We start from the raw sequence: 11,850 nt of genomic DNA, 5'->3' as shown, positions 1-11,850 counted from the left end.
TTAATGCATATAACATGTCTCAACATTTAATATTTCACTAGAGAAAAATTAAGTAATTTTACATGTAAATTAACTTTTCATCAAATGTTTATTAAAAAGTAAATTTATTTTTAAAATTATCATTAAACATGGGATTAATTAAATAATTTTTTTTTTTTTTTTTTTTTAAAAAAAGAGACTTGATCAACAGCTAATTTACCCGTACAATTACTCAGAAAAATCAGAAAGTAAAAGTCAAATAAAAATGCAACAAGAGAAAGATCCGACCCCAATAAAAATGCGTTTGAATTGACAATTAAGCATGCTTCTGTCAAAGCCGACGCTTGAACCATTTTTATGGAAGACGGCCCCCCCAAAGTCGCTTTGACGCTTTAGAGCTGCGAAGACCTTTTCATGGAAGACGACGAGAAGGTGAAGAACGAGGCACTGCAGATGATCGGGCTGCACCAGAACCGTCCTCGCCTCGTCGTCTTTGATCTCGACTATACTCTCTGGCCCTTCTATTGGTATATGTATTATCAACTCCCTCTCCGTTTTCCTGTTAATCTCTTATGTTGATAACTGTTGGTGCAGCTTTGGCTTTAGATCATGACCCATTATCAAAAAAGCCATAACTTTTAATTTTTTGAATCTTTAAGCTTGTTATGTGCACCTACGCATCACATATGTGTGCTTGTATGCCTATATGGATGCTGTCAGTTGTCGTACGGCTTCTTCTGCAAATCTTGGTACCCATTGCAAATCTACAAGCAAATGGCCGGACACAAATTATAGAGTTTTTTTTTTTTCTTGGGTGATGGAGAATCAGGATTTAGACTGTAAAAACAGCGAATGGGCTCTTTTTTTTTTTTTTTTTTGTAACTGTTGGTTTTTATTATAAAGATGGCAACTATGGTGAAATTTGATTGACATTATTGTGAAGTTGGTGCATGAAATGCATATGGTACATACCATTCTTTATGTTTATCAAGATTTGTGTGTTGGATGATTAGTATGGTTTGTGGTCATCCTTTCGATTTGTGAAGGAAAGAGTGAATTAAATCAATAAACCATTGGGTTATGGGAAGCATGATTGTCTTTTTGCTTGCAAGAGCCTACCCGTTTTTCTTCCTGAAACATTGCAATGAAAATGGGTAGCATCGATGTATGTTCAACATTTGTCGCCTTAGTTTATATCCCAAAGTACACTTGTGAACTATCTTTTACGAACCAATGTTCTACAAATGATTGGTAGTGCTTGATTCCCCGCTAAATTGAAAAGGAAACTTGAAAATTAGTACTAATAACATTCATGGTTGATTGACAGTGAGTACTGCTATGAGGATGACGCGCCAAATCTGTTTCCTCAGGCCAGAGGCATATTATATGCACTCAAGGACAGTGGAATTAATGTGGCTATTGCTTCTAGAACACCAACTCCTGAGATAGCCAAAACATTTCTTGATAAATTGGGCATACAGTCCATTTTTGTAGCCCAGGTGAGCCTCCAAGGAAGCATTGGCATCATTTCTTTTCAATTTCCTATCTTTCTCTATTTACTGTATCCCCGGGTTCACATGCTTTTTGACTAAAGACAAATTAGAAGGTGGTTGCATTGATTTATTCCTGCTTCTTTTCTCCCTCTCTAAAGGAGTACAACAGTATAATTCTCACAGACCTGTGAATTAATGTAGATTTTGTTAGATTCCTAATATTCATCTCAAGGCTAAATTTAAAAGTCATTGGGAACTCAATAGCCTCTTCCTAATAGTAACCCTTTCACATAGTTATTTTATGTAAGATGATAAGGCTATTCTTTTGGTAGGTCTGTGATGGTTTCAAATACTAGTTGCCACTTGCCATCTTCATATAACTGAATGCTTTAGTCTCTGCAAGATGGTTGATTTCTTGTTGCTCTCATTTTTAAGGTCCATATCTTGCCTTTCATTGTCTAGTTATTTGACAGTATTATTTGTCAAGGAAAATTGAAAGGCTTTGCAATTTGTTCCACTTATCTCTTCTAAAGAATTGTTATTACGGATTATTATGCAGGAAATTTTTTCCAGTTGGAGTCACAAAACAGAGCATTTCCAAAGAATTCATAGAAGTACTGGGGTACCTTTCACTTCAATGCTTTTCTTTGATGATGAGAATAGGAACATCGAAGCGGTAAAGTTGCCCCTTCCCTACCCTTTTAGTTTTGAAAAGTGTTTACCATGTCATAGGTTAATAAAAATCTTTAAAGCATCTCATGCATCCCAAGTAATTATGCAGAAAATTGTTCCACGTCCCTTGTTAGGTAGCAGAACTTTCAATGAATTGTCTCAATCCTGCAATGATATTTGCAGGTATCAAAAATGGGTGTAACAAGCATATTGGTTGATAATGGGGTAAACCTTAGAGCTTTGAGGCAGGGACTATCAGAATTTTCTCAGAAATCAGGATCATCTAGCAGCAGCAAGCAGAATTAGTTCTCCCTCAGGCGTTGAGTCATGCATTTTAAAGTGGAATGAAGCCGAGTACTGCAAGGGAGAGTGTCATAATGTTATCAACTCAAACCATCAATTGATTTATTGTATCTTTATGATACAAATATTGTTTTGCTACATTATTCATTCATACCATCAAACATATATGGTTACTATACCACATTTTTCAATTTCATCTATCATCAACGGCCTTTTGTGGGATACTTTTAAGCAAATATTGTTGTTATTATCAAGATATAATGTTCTGAAGTATCCACTCAGTCCTAAAAATATTAACCATTTTTAATCCCCTCTCCCAAAAGCCAATTGATCTTGATGGGTCAAATTGAACTCATGACCTTACTTCAAATCCCCCTGCTCGTGTGAGAGCTCGAAAACCTTTGTAGGGCCGATTAGGTAGATTCTTCAGATCCAGTTTGTCTATTTGCAGGCCAGAGAGGGCAACACCCATAATTCTAAAAGCCACTTGAAATGTGGGAAATACATGAAGGCGCTCTAACCCCGTCTCAAGCACCAAGGTTGCAGTCATCGATGGGGCTTTGTCTTTAGGGATCCGTCCAGTGACCAAAAGCAGGTCTGCAGAAACATGTTAACAATGTACAATCAATTCCAACAAGAGTAAAAGCATATTTTCTGCATTTTTAAGTTCTTGACCTTGGAATTTTAATGACTGCAAATAGCCCATATCATTTATCAGAAATCTAACTGATAGTCTAAGCAGCAATGGAGATGCATTCTCTGATATTCCAAATCCAAAAGAGTGAGCTTCCTATTTGACTATTTCTACAATGAACAAACCATGAGAAGAGATGCCAAATCATCTCTTCCCTCCAGAAATAATAGATCGATGGAGCCATGGAGGGGCAAGCTTTACACCAAATACTTTTAAGTGTCACAATGAAAACATATGGGTACCTTATTAGTGAGGATGTTTACTGTTCCATGATTTGAAGTCAGATCAGCTGATAGAATACAAGGAGGTAGTTGAAATTGCACAGTTATTGAGTCGATTATCTATCCAGGATCATTACGTATTCCAACCAACACACTGACATTACATGTCCCAGCATCTGACTTCATCTGCGGTTTTACGTAAATAGGAGTACTCTTCAACTTTTTAACCCTGTATGAAGGTGAAAAGGTTGTTTGCATTATAAATACACATACCATGGGAACTAATCGGCAGATTATGAAATGTAGTTGTCCGTGTTTCTCCAAATACACATATGTCGCCCATATACAGATTCTATTTCTTAGTACACAAGTAACATACCTCTCACAGATAGCTAAAAACTACAGCAGATCTCCACTCGAAGAATTAAGAAATAACGCATTAATATTATCCTCAACAACACACACCTGTAACTCATGAGCTTAAACCGTCCATCAGGAGGCACAAATGACAGAATTTGATGGGATTCCCAAGGTCGAAACCGAACGCACGGATGGAAAGTAAGTGAGAATTATTCAACAATTTGCAGAAATGATTACTAGAGCATACATCCATGTAAGAAGAGAGAGCTAAAGATACAATGCGAATGTACATGATATCGTGAAGTAAAATCAACTTCTTTTATGCTCCGTTTGTTTCGGCGTAAAATGATTTCTGGAAAATGATTTCGGTATTTTCCGGTGTTTGGTAGGGGCGAAAATAATAGTCAACCGGAAAATGATTTCTGTTTGACCAAAAATGCTTAGTAAATTTCGGAAAATGATTTACGCTTTTTAAAAGCGTAAATCATTTTCCGAAGACGTCTGACGGGGTCGATTTATTTTAAACAAAGCAGTCGACCTTCACGTTTAAGCAGCCGACTACCATCGAAATCTTGCCGGTATCGGATTCCAACAACATCCGGTTAATGTTGTCGGAATCCGGCGACGGCATCCGGCCACCTTCGCCGGAATCCGGTCAATCCCAGATTCCGGCAACCAATCTGGACGGAATCCGGCCAGATCGCCGGATCAGGGCAGACCGGCCGGATTCCGGCGATCTGGCCGGATCTGGCCAGATGGCCGGAATCCGGTCGGTCTGGCCAGATCGCCGGAATCCGGCCGGCCTCTCTGGCCAGAGCCGGCCGGCTCTCTGGCCAGACCGGCCGGATCTGGCCAGATCCGGCCAGATCCGGCCGGGATCCGGCCGGTTTGGCCAGAGAGGCCGGATTCCGGCTAGATGCCGGCCCGATCTGGCCAGATCCGGCCTCTCTGGCCGGAATCCGGCAGGATGGCCAGAATCCGGCCGTTTGTGCGGGAATCCGGCGGGATGGCCGGAATCCGGCCACTTCGCCGGAATCCGGCCATCCCAGATTCCGACGAAACTGTCCGGATTCCGGCCATTATCTTGAATTTTGACTGTATTAACCGAAATCAAGCAAAAATGATCAGAATCTTGTCGGTAAGTGACGGAATCTCGTCATCGATGATTTTTATATTATTTTATATTAATATTTATATGTTTTGAATAAAAATTAATTTTTATAGGTTAATATGTTTGAATGAAAATATAAAAAATATTTGTAATTTTCTGTACGCGCCAAACACCGAAAAATGCTTTCGACGAAAAATATTTTCCAGAAAAATGACTTCCCTGAAACCATTTTACGACGGAAACCATTTTACGTCGAAACAAACGGAGCATTAATATCTGTTGAAGTTACAAGAAACATTCTGGCCCATCAAACAAATAAATCTGAATTTGTGGTAATTTGTCACTGGCAGAAATATAAACAAATACATGCATAAATCAGTCATAGACAAGAGCTAAAAGGAATCCACGCTGAAAGCCTGAAACATGTTTACAAAGAAGCAATAACGCGGAGCTTCGGAGCTTCTTTCCGCAGTTAATTGTTGCGCTCTCTAAATGGCGGTCTTCCATCAGAAATCACTTCACATTTCTTTGTCGCCGGAGAAGAATGGATATTCCAGTTCTCTTTTACAGACTGAAAGAGCTCCTCATCGTCCTTCGAAACCATTCCTGAATCATTGTTGTCAAAAGACTGCACCATCTGGCTCAAATCACTCATCAGTTGTGAGTTTTCAGTGGAGAACTCACTGATCCCATCACCCATTCCCGTAATAAAACCCAACAAGTTTTCCCTATCTGACAACAATTTCATGGCATCCTCCAGTAAACTTCTCTTTTCGTTCTTAAGCTCGTTAACTAAGGCATCCGAAGTTCTCAGCTTTGTCTCCATTTGGGTTGTCAAATTCTTTATTTCCAATTGTTTTGCATCCAGTTCAGCTTCAATTTCCAGTGCCTGCTGTCTTGAATGACAGAAGGATTGTTCCTGCAATTCCAGTTTCTGGTGCATATTACTGATATCATCCTCCAGCTCCACAATCATCAACTTCTTCTCTTCAACTTCTAATACAGTCAGTAACTCAGCTGCAGTAAGCCTCTCCCAAGCTTCATGGACCAAATTAATCTCTGCCTGCTTCTTAGCAAGCTGTGAAGAAAAAGAGACTAATGAGCTATTAAACTCTTGTTCCAATGACTTCACTTGTTGCATGAGATCATGTAGTCTTTGGTTTTTATCTTCTAGTTGGTGGATAAGTTTCTCTTTCTCATGCGCAAATGTTCTCTCTGCCACAGTTTGTGAAAGCACAGCACTTTCAAGTTCTCTTCTCAATGATTCTTGCTCTAGCCACGCAACCTCTTTCTCAAATTGCTCTAAAACCTTATCCTTCTCTCTTGTAGTCTGGAAAAAGCTCACTTTCTCTGGATCAAAGGACATTTCTGTCTCCATTCCTGCAAAACTAGCAGCTTCTGTTTCCCTTGCGCCAAGCTTCTGGTCCAGGAACACAATCTGTTGCTGGAGATCATCTATTCTTCGGTCCCTCTCTTCTAACATCTGGATAAGGCTATTCTTCTCTTGCTTGATCGTTTCCCCTACATCAACTTGTGAGAGAAGAGAAGCTTCTAGCTCTTTCCGCACTGCATGATTTTCTTCAAGATCACATTTCAAACGTTCAGCTATTGATTTCCATATCTGCAATTCAAATTCAATCTCATTATTTTCACAGATTTTCTCAGCATATTCAGCATTTGCCCTTTCTAAGGCCTCACAAACTTCTCCAAGTTTCTCCTTTGAGCTACTCTCCATCTTCAAAACTTGTTCTTTCAAGCGAAGTTGACACCTGGACGATTCCTCGAGCAAATCCTTGTACCTCTCAAGTTCTTTCTGCATTAAAAGTCGCTGCCCATCCAAAGATTCAGCCTTCTCACGTTCTCCTACAGTGTCTTTCTGGGCTCTTAACAGAGCAGCGTTCTTCATCTCCAGCTGCTTCATCAACAAAGAAACATTATCCTCTCTCTCTTTGGCATACACATCCAGTTCAGCCTTCTCTTTTGCAAGCTTCAATTGAGCCTCAGAAGGAGCAGAATTCTTCATCTCCAGCTGCTTCATCAATAGGGAAACCTTCTCTTCTCTCTCTTTGTCATGCACATCCATTTCGATCCTTTCGTTCGCAAGCTTTGATTGAGCCTCAGAAATTCCCAGTTTTAACACCAGTAACATTACAGAAATCTCCTCATTTTGCAACTTCAACTGCATAGCTAGAGACTGACAGCCTTCCAACTCCATCCTAAGCTCTTCTATTGCAGCATCTTTATTCTCCAACTCAAACTGACAGGCTTTCAAGTCTCCTGCCATCTTTTCCGTTTGAGAGCTCAATTCAGCTTCTTTATCCCTTTTTGCAAAGAGAGCAGCATTCTTCATCTCTAGCTGCTTCATCAATAGAGAAACATGCTCTTCTCTCTCCTTGTCATGTACATCCATTTCAGCCCTTTCGTTCGCAAGCTTCAATTGAGCCTCAGAAATTCCCAATTTTAACACCAGTAACATCACGGAGATCTCCTCATTTTGCAACTTCAACTGCATAGCTAAAGACTGACTGCCTTCCAACCCCATCCTAAGCTCTTCTATTGCAGTATCTTTATCCTCCAACCCCAACCGACAGTCATTCAGGTCTCCTGCCATCATTTCCATTTGAGAGCTCAAGCCAGCTTCTTTAGCCCTATTTGCAGAAAGAGCAGCATTATTCATCTCCAGCTGCTTCATCAATAGGGAAACCTTCTCTTCTCTCTCTTTGTCTTGCACATCCATTTCAGCCTTTTCGTTTGCAAGCCGCAACTGAGCCTCAGAAATTCCCAGTTTCAACACCAGTAACATCACGGAGATCTCCTCATTTTGCAACTTCAACTGCATAGCTAAAGACTGACTGCCTTCCAACCCCATCCTAAGCTCTTCTATTGCAGTATCTTTATCCTCCAACCCCAACCGACAGTCATTCAGGTCTCCTGCCATCATTTCCATTTGAGAGCTCAAGCCAGCTTCTTTAGCCCTATTTGCAGAAAGAGCAGCATTATTCATCTCCAGCTGCTTCATCAATAGGGAAACCTTCTCTTCTCTCTCTTTGTCTTGCACATCCATTTCAGCCTTTTCGTTTGCAAGCCGCAACTGAGCCTCAGAAATTCCCAGTTTCAACACCAGTAACATCACGGAGATCTCTTCATTTTGCAACTTCAACTGCATAGCTAAAGACTGACAGCCTTCCAACTCCATCCTAAGCTCTTCTATTGCAGTATCTTTATCCTCCAACCCCAACCGACAGTCATTCAGGTCTCCTGCCATCATTTCCATTTGAGAGCTCAAGCCAGCTTCTTTAGCCCTATTTGCAGAAAGAGCAGCATTATTCATCTCCAGCTGCTTCATCAATAGGGAAACCTTCTCTTCTCTCTCTTTGTCTTTCACATCCATTTCGGCCTTTTCGTTTGCAAGCCGCAACTGAGCCTCAGAAATTCCCAGTTTCAACACCAGTAACATCACCGAGATCTCCTCATTTTGCAACTTCAACTGCATAGCTAAAGACTGGCTGCCTTCCAACTCCATCCTAAGCTCTTCTATTGCAGCATCTTTATTCTCCAACCCCAACCGACATTCATTCAGGTCTCCTGCCATCATTTCCAGTTGAGAGCTCAAGTCAGCTTCTTTAGCCCTATTTGCAGAAAGAGCAGCATTATTCATCTCCAGCTGCTTCATCAATAGGGAAACCTTCTCTTCTCTCTCTTTGTCTTGCACATCCATTTCGGCCTTTTCGTTTGCAAGCCGCAACTGAGCCTCAGAAATTCCCAGTTTCAACACCAGTAACATCACGGAGATCTCCTCATTTTGCAACTTCAACTGCATAGCTAAAGACTGATAGCCTTCCAACTCCATCCTAAGCTCTTCTATTGCAACATCTTTATTCTCCAACTCTGACCGACAGCCATTCAGGTCTCCTGCCATCTTTTCCATTTGAGAGTTCAATTCAGCTTCTTTAGCCCTAAGTTTTGCGGTGCTATCTCTGTGCATCTGCTCCAAACTTTTGAGCTTGTTTCGTAGCTTTGCCTGAGAAGATGAAGCTCCTGATTCTTGTATTCCAGCTTCCTGCAGTTCTCTGAGGGATATCCGCAACTCTTGATTTTCTTGCTCTAGTTTCGCAGCTTGATATTCCATTTCTTTATAGTCCGTCTCTTTTGTGCCCAATGAATGCCTTAGAGCTGAAATTTCTTTGTCCCTTTGCGCAGTCAAGCATTCCAGTAGCGATTTTGCATCCTGGTACTCTGCAAACGCATTCTCAGATTGTTTCTGGAATTCAGAAACTTGAGCTTCCAGATACTTTCTCCGGCTTTCTTCATGGGTCAGGGCTTGGTTGCACATTTGTAACCTCTTTTTCAGATCTTCAGAGATCCTGGTTTGAGAATCTAACCTGGTCTGTAGTGAACAAATCTCGTCAAGCAATGTAGATCTCTCCTGCTCCCAGTCCTTCTTACTGGTCTTGAACTGATTTCGTAGCTTTTCATGTGCTTCTTGTAGATGTGCAAATTGCTCCTTTTTCCACTTTAGCTGATCTTGAAGCTTCATCTTCTCCTCCTCCGAATTGAGCAACATATCATCTCTTTCTCTCAGTTCTTTAGATGCTTCAGCTCTTTTACCTGCTTCCAAACACTTCTTCTGTGAAACCGATAGACACCCCTTGAGGCCTTCAATCTCTTCCCTATACGCACGAAGATTTTTCTCTTGATCCATGATCTTCTCATTGGCCTGATCTAAAGCCAACACCAAATCTCTGTTTTCTTTTTCCCATTTGAGGGACTTCTCATCACAATCAACTCTAAGCTTATCATTTGCAGCACTCAATTGTCTAATGATGGACTCTTTTTTATTCAAACTGCATTTAAGTTCCTCACACATTTGCTTTGCCACAGAGATTTCTTCTACCTTTTCATTTAGTTCTTGAGATTGCTTCTCACTTTTCAGACTTGCTTCCTTGCTTTTAATGAGCTGTTCATTGTGGGCTTTCTTCAAGTTCTCGCATAATTCTGCTTTGCTTTTGTATTCTGCCCTGAGCTTCTCAATCTCAGCTTTAGCTTCATCAAGCTTTTCATGAACCTTGTCCATTTTCTTTCCTTCCCCAACCACAAATCAGAAATATGCCTGTTTGCAAGCAAAACAAGCTGAAGTGGATTAGAGCACCACTAGGTACATACAGAAGTACATTATTTAACCAAAGGAATCAACATTAAATCATATACGATAATCAGAATTCTAACTATGCCCCCTCGGTCTTCTTTGTACTAAAATTTTCACTCCACTAATTGGCTCTTTTTACTCAAATTCCTGAGGGTCCAGAAACTTCAACTAAAATTCGTGGACCATATGTAAGCTTCCAAATAAATCGGCTATTGGAAATCAAAATTTAATTAGTGACTAAAGTTTCAGTAACTAATGAAAGCTTGATGAGCAGCGTTGTTTCCCCAAAAAATTTGCCTTTTGATATGCAAAGGAAGAATTTGGCAAAATCGTGGTTTCTGCATCAACGATAGGCATATTGGTGGTACTAGCAAACTCCAAATAAAAAAGAACAAAATTTTCTTAAAAAATATTTGATAACTAAAAAGGAAAAGAAGTTTTACTCTTGCTTATTTTGGAAACATTTATATTCAACGTTTCACAGGGACAACTTTCAGAATATGAAAAGTAAATGCTACGTTTGGTTGCTGGGAAAATTCTGGAACAGGGATGAAATTAACATTTTGGATCTTCATTTTCTATTCATCAGGGACCAGAAAACTATGAACTAAAGGCCTACGTTCGACTGAGCCAAGTACAATCTTTAGTAAACTGGAGGTTGAGATATTATTATTTAACAAAAGAATATGAAGAAGCAAAATCATATTTATATAAATGCCAGGTTTTCTCGTCGACCAAACAGAGAAAGCCAACAAACCTGAAAGTGTCCAAACTAATTACAAAGAAAGTCTTGATGCATGTAAAGCAAATGATCCAACGTCTTTGACTTCCATAGGTCAAGAAGTTACCTCAGGAAAACCCAGGAACAATACAAATTAACACAATGCTACAGTGAAATCCCAAGATTTCTTTTCTTTTTCCTGCGATTGCTCTCTAACCAAACAAGTTTTAAGAAAAACGAAGGGAGACCCGGAAGAATACCTGGTTGTGAGATTAAATATTCGACATCATACGAGGAATCACCGTTGACTGGTTTTGGAAGTTTCGGGTTCTCGTTGAAGAATGAGAGAGAAGCGAGTGCGAGAAAAAAGAAAGACCGAAATCAAAGTAGTTTCAGAAAGAGCCGTTAGGAGAGGGCCTTTTTGTATTTGAAATTGTATTTGACGGCGATAGCATGCTGGTCATTAACGACGTTAGCCTTGGATCCCCCCATCCACTTATCCTTACCTTTTGAAAAGGAATACTAGCCGTTAGGGTTCGAGCTTGGGATGGGCCATAATTCGATTTTGCCCAAATGTGCTAGAATTGGGTTGGGCTCTGAAAAGGCTACTCGTGTGAAATGAATTTTAAACGAAATTAGCTAGTTGAAGGTACCAAAAAAACAACATTTTTCTTGAAAAAAAAAAATATTATTTGAATTTTAAATTCCTAATAAATAAATAAGACAAATATTTCCTTCAAATTTGGTTGGAGAAATTTTTTTCAACCAAATTTATTAAACTGATATTTATCCTTAAAACATGTTATTTTTCCGTTTAAAAATACATGTGAGAATTACATGCTCACGTTAAAAATATGTGAAAATCATATTCTCTAAAAATAAATGTCAATTTAATAAATTTGGTTGAAATAATTTCCTATTCAATTTGGAGAAAATTATATCCAAATTATTGTGTTTGAACAAGAGGAGGGAATGAGGTTGCATATAAGGTCCGTTTGGGTTTGCGATTACAAGAAGTGCGATTTTAGAAAAGTGATTTTTAAAAACGCAGTTAAGCGTTTGGCAAAATCGCAGTTTAGTATTTAAAATTGCAAATTAGCCTTTAAAATTCTGCGTTTTCAAATCTCAATTTTTAAAAACGCAGTTTCCA

General features: G+C 39.6%; 2 protein-coding genes across 2 annotated transcripts; one reads left to right on the top strand and one right to left on the bottom strand.

Annotated features, from left to right (window-relative positions):
- Positions 1-254: 254 nt before the first annotated feature.
- On the top strand, positions 255-2,683 carry LOC133851773 (uncharacterized). The gene is made up of 4 exons (XM_062288347.1): positions 255-506; positions 1,307-1,478; positions 2,032-2,148; positions 2,328-2,683. The coding sequence occupies exons 1-4, from the start codon at positions 394-396 to the stop codon at positions 2,448-2,450; spliced, it is 525 nt and encodes a 174-aa protein (XP_062144331.1). The 5' UTR covers positions 255-393; the 3' UTR covers positions 2,451-2,683.
- Positions 2,684-5,119: 2,436 nt separating this feature from the next.
- Positions 5,120-11,102, bottom strand: LOC133851772 (uncharacterized protein At4g38062-like). The gene is made up of 2 exons (XM_062288346.1): positions 10,961-11,102; positions 5,120-9,943 (listed from the first exon to the last, which is right to left on the bottom strand). Exon 2 carries the CDS (start codon positions 9,905-9,907, stop codon positions 5,306-5,308), a length of 4,602 nt encoding a protein of 1,533 aa, XP_062144330.1. The 5' UTR covers positions 9,908-9,943; positions 10,961-11,102; the 3' UTR covers positions 5,120-5,305.
- Positions 11,103-11,850: the final 748 nt, after the last annotated feature.

This window comes from Alnus glutinosa, chromosome 12 (assembly GCF_958979055.1).
Source record: "Alnus glutinosa chromosome 12, dhAlnGlut1.1, whole genome shotgun sequence".
NCBI classification, from domain to species: Eukaryota; Viridiplantae; Streptophyta; class Magnoliopsida; order Fagales; family Betulaceae; genus Alnus; species Alnus glutinosa.
This window is presented reverse-complemented; position numbering and strand designations above follow the sequence as displayed.

What these genes read in the sequence shown, in the direction of transcription:
- LOC133851772 (XM_062288346.1), bottom strand. Translation starts at nt 9,907, where the DNA reads ATGGACAAGGTTCATGAAAAGCTTGATGAAGCTAAAGCTGAGATTGAG.
- LOC133851773 (XM_062288347.1), top strand. Translation starts at nt 394, where the DNA reads ATGGAAGACGACGAGAAGGTGAAGAACGAGGCACTGCAGATGATCGGG. An exon ending in ACTCTCTGGCCCTTCTATTG is followed by an intron (nt 507 to 1,306) that starts GTATATGTATTA and finishes GTTGATTGACAG; the next exon opens with TGAGTACTGCTATGAGGATG. An exon ending in AGTCCATTTTTGTAGCCCAG is followed by an intron (nt 1,479 to 2,031) that starts GTGAGCCTCCAA and finishes ATTATTATGCAG; the next exon opens with GAAATTTTTTCCAGTTGGAG.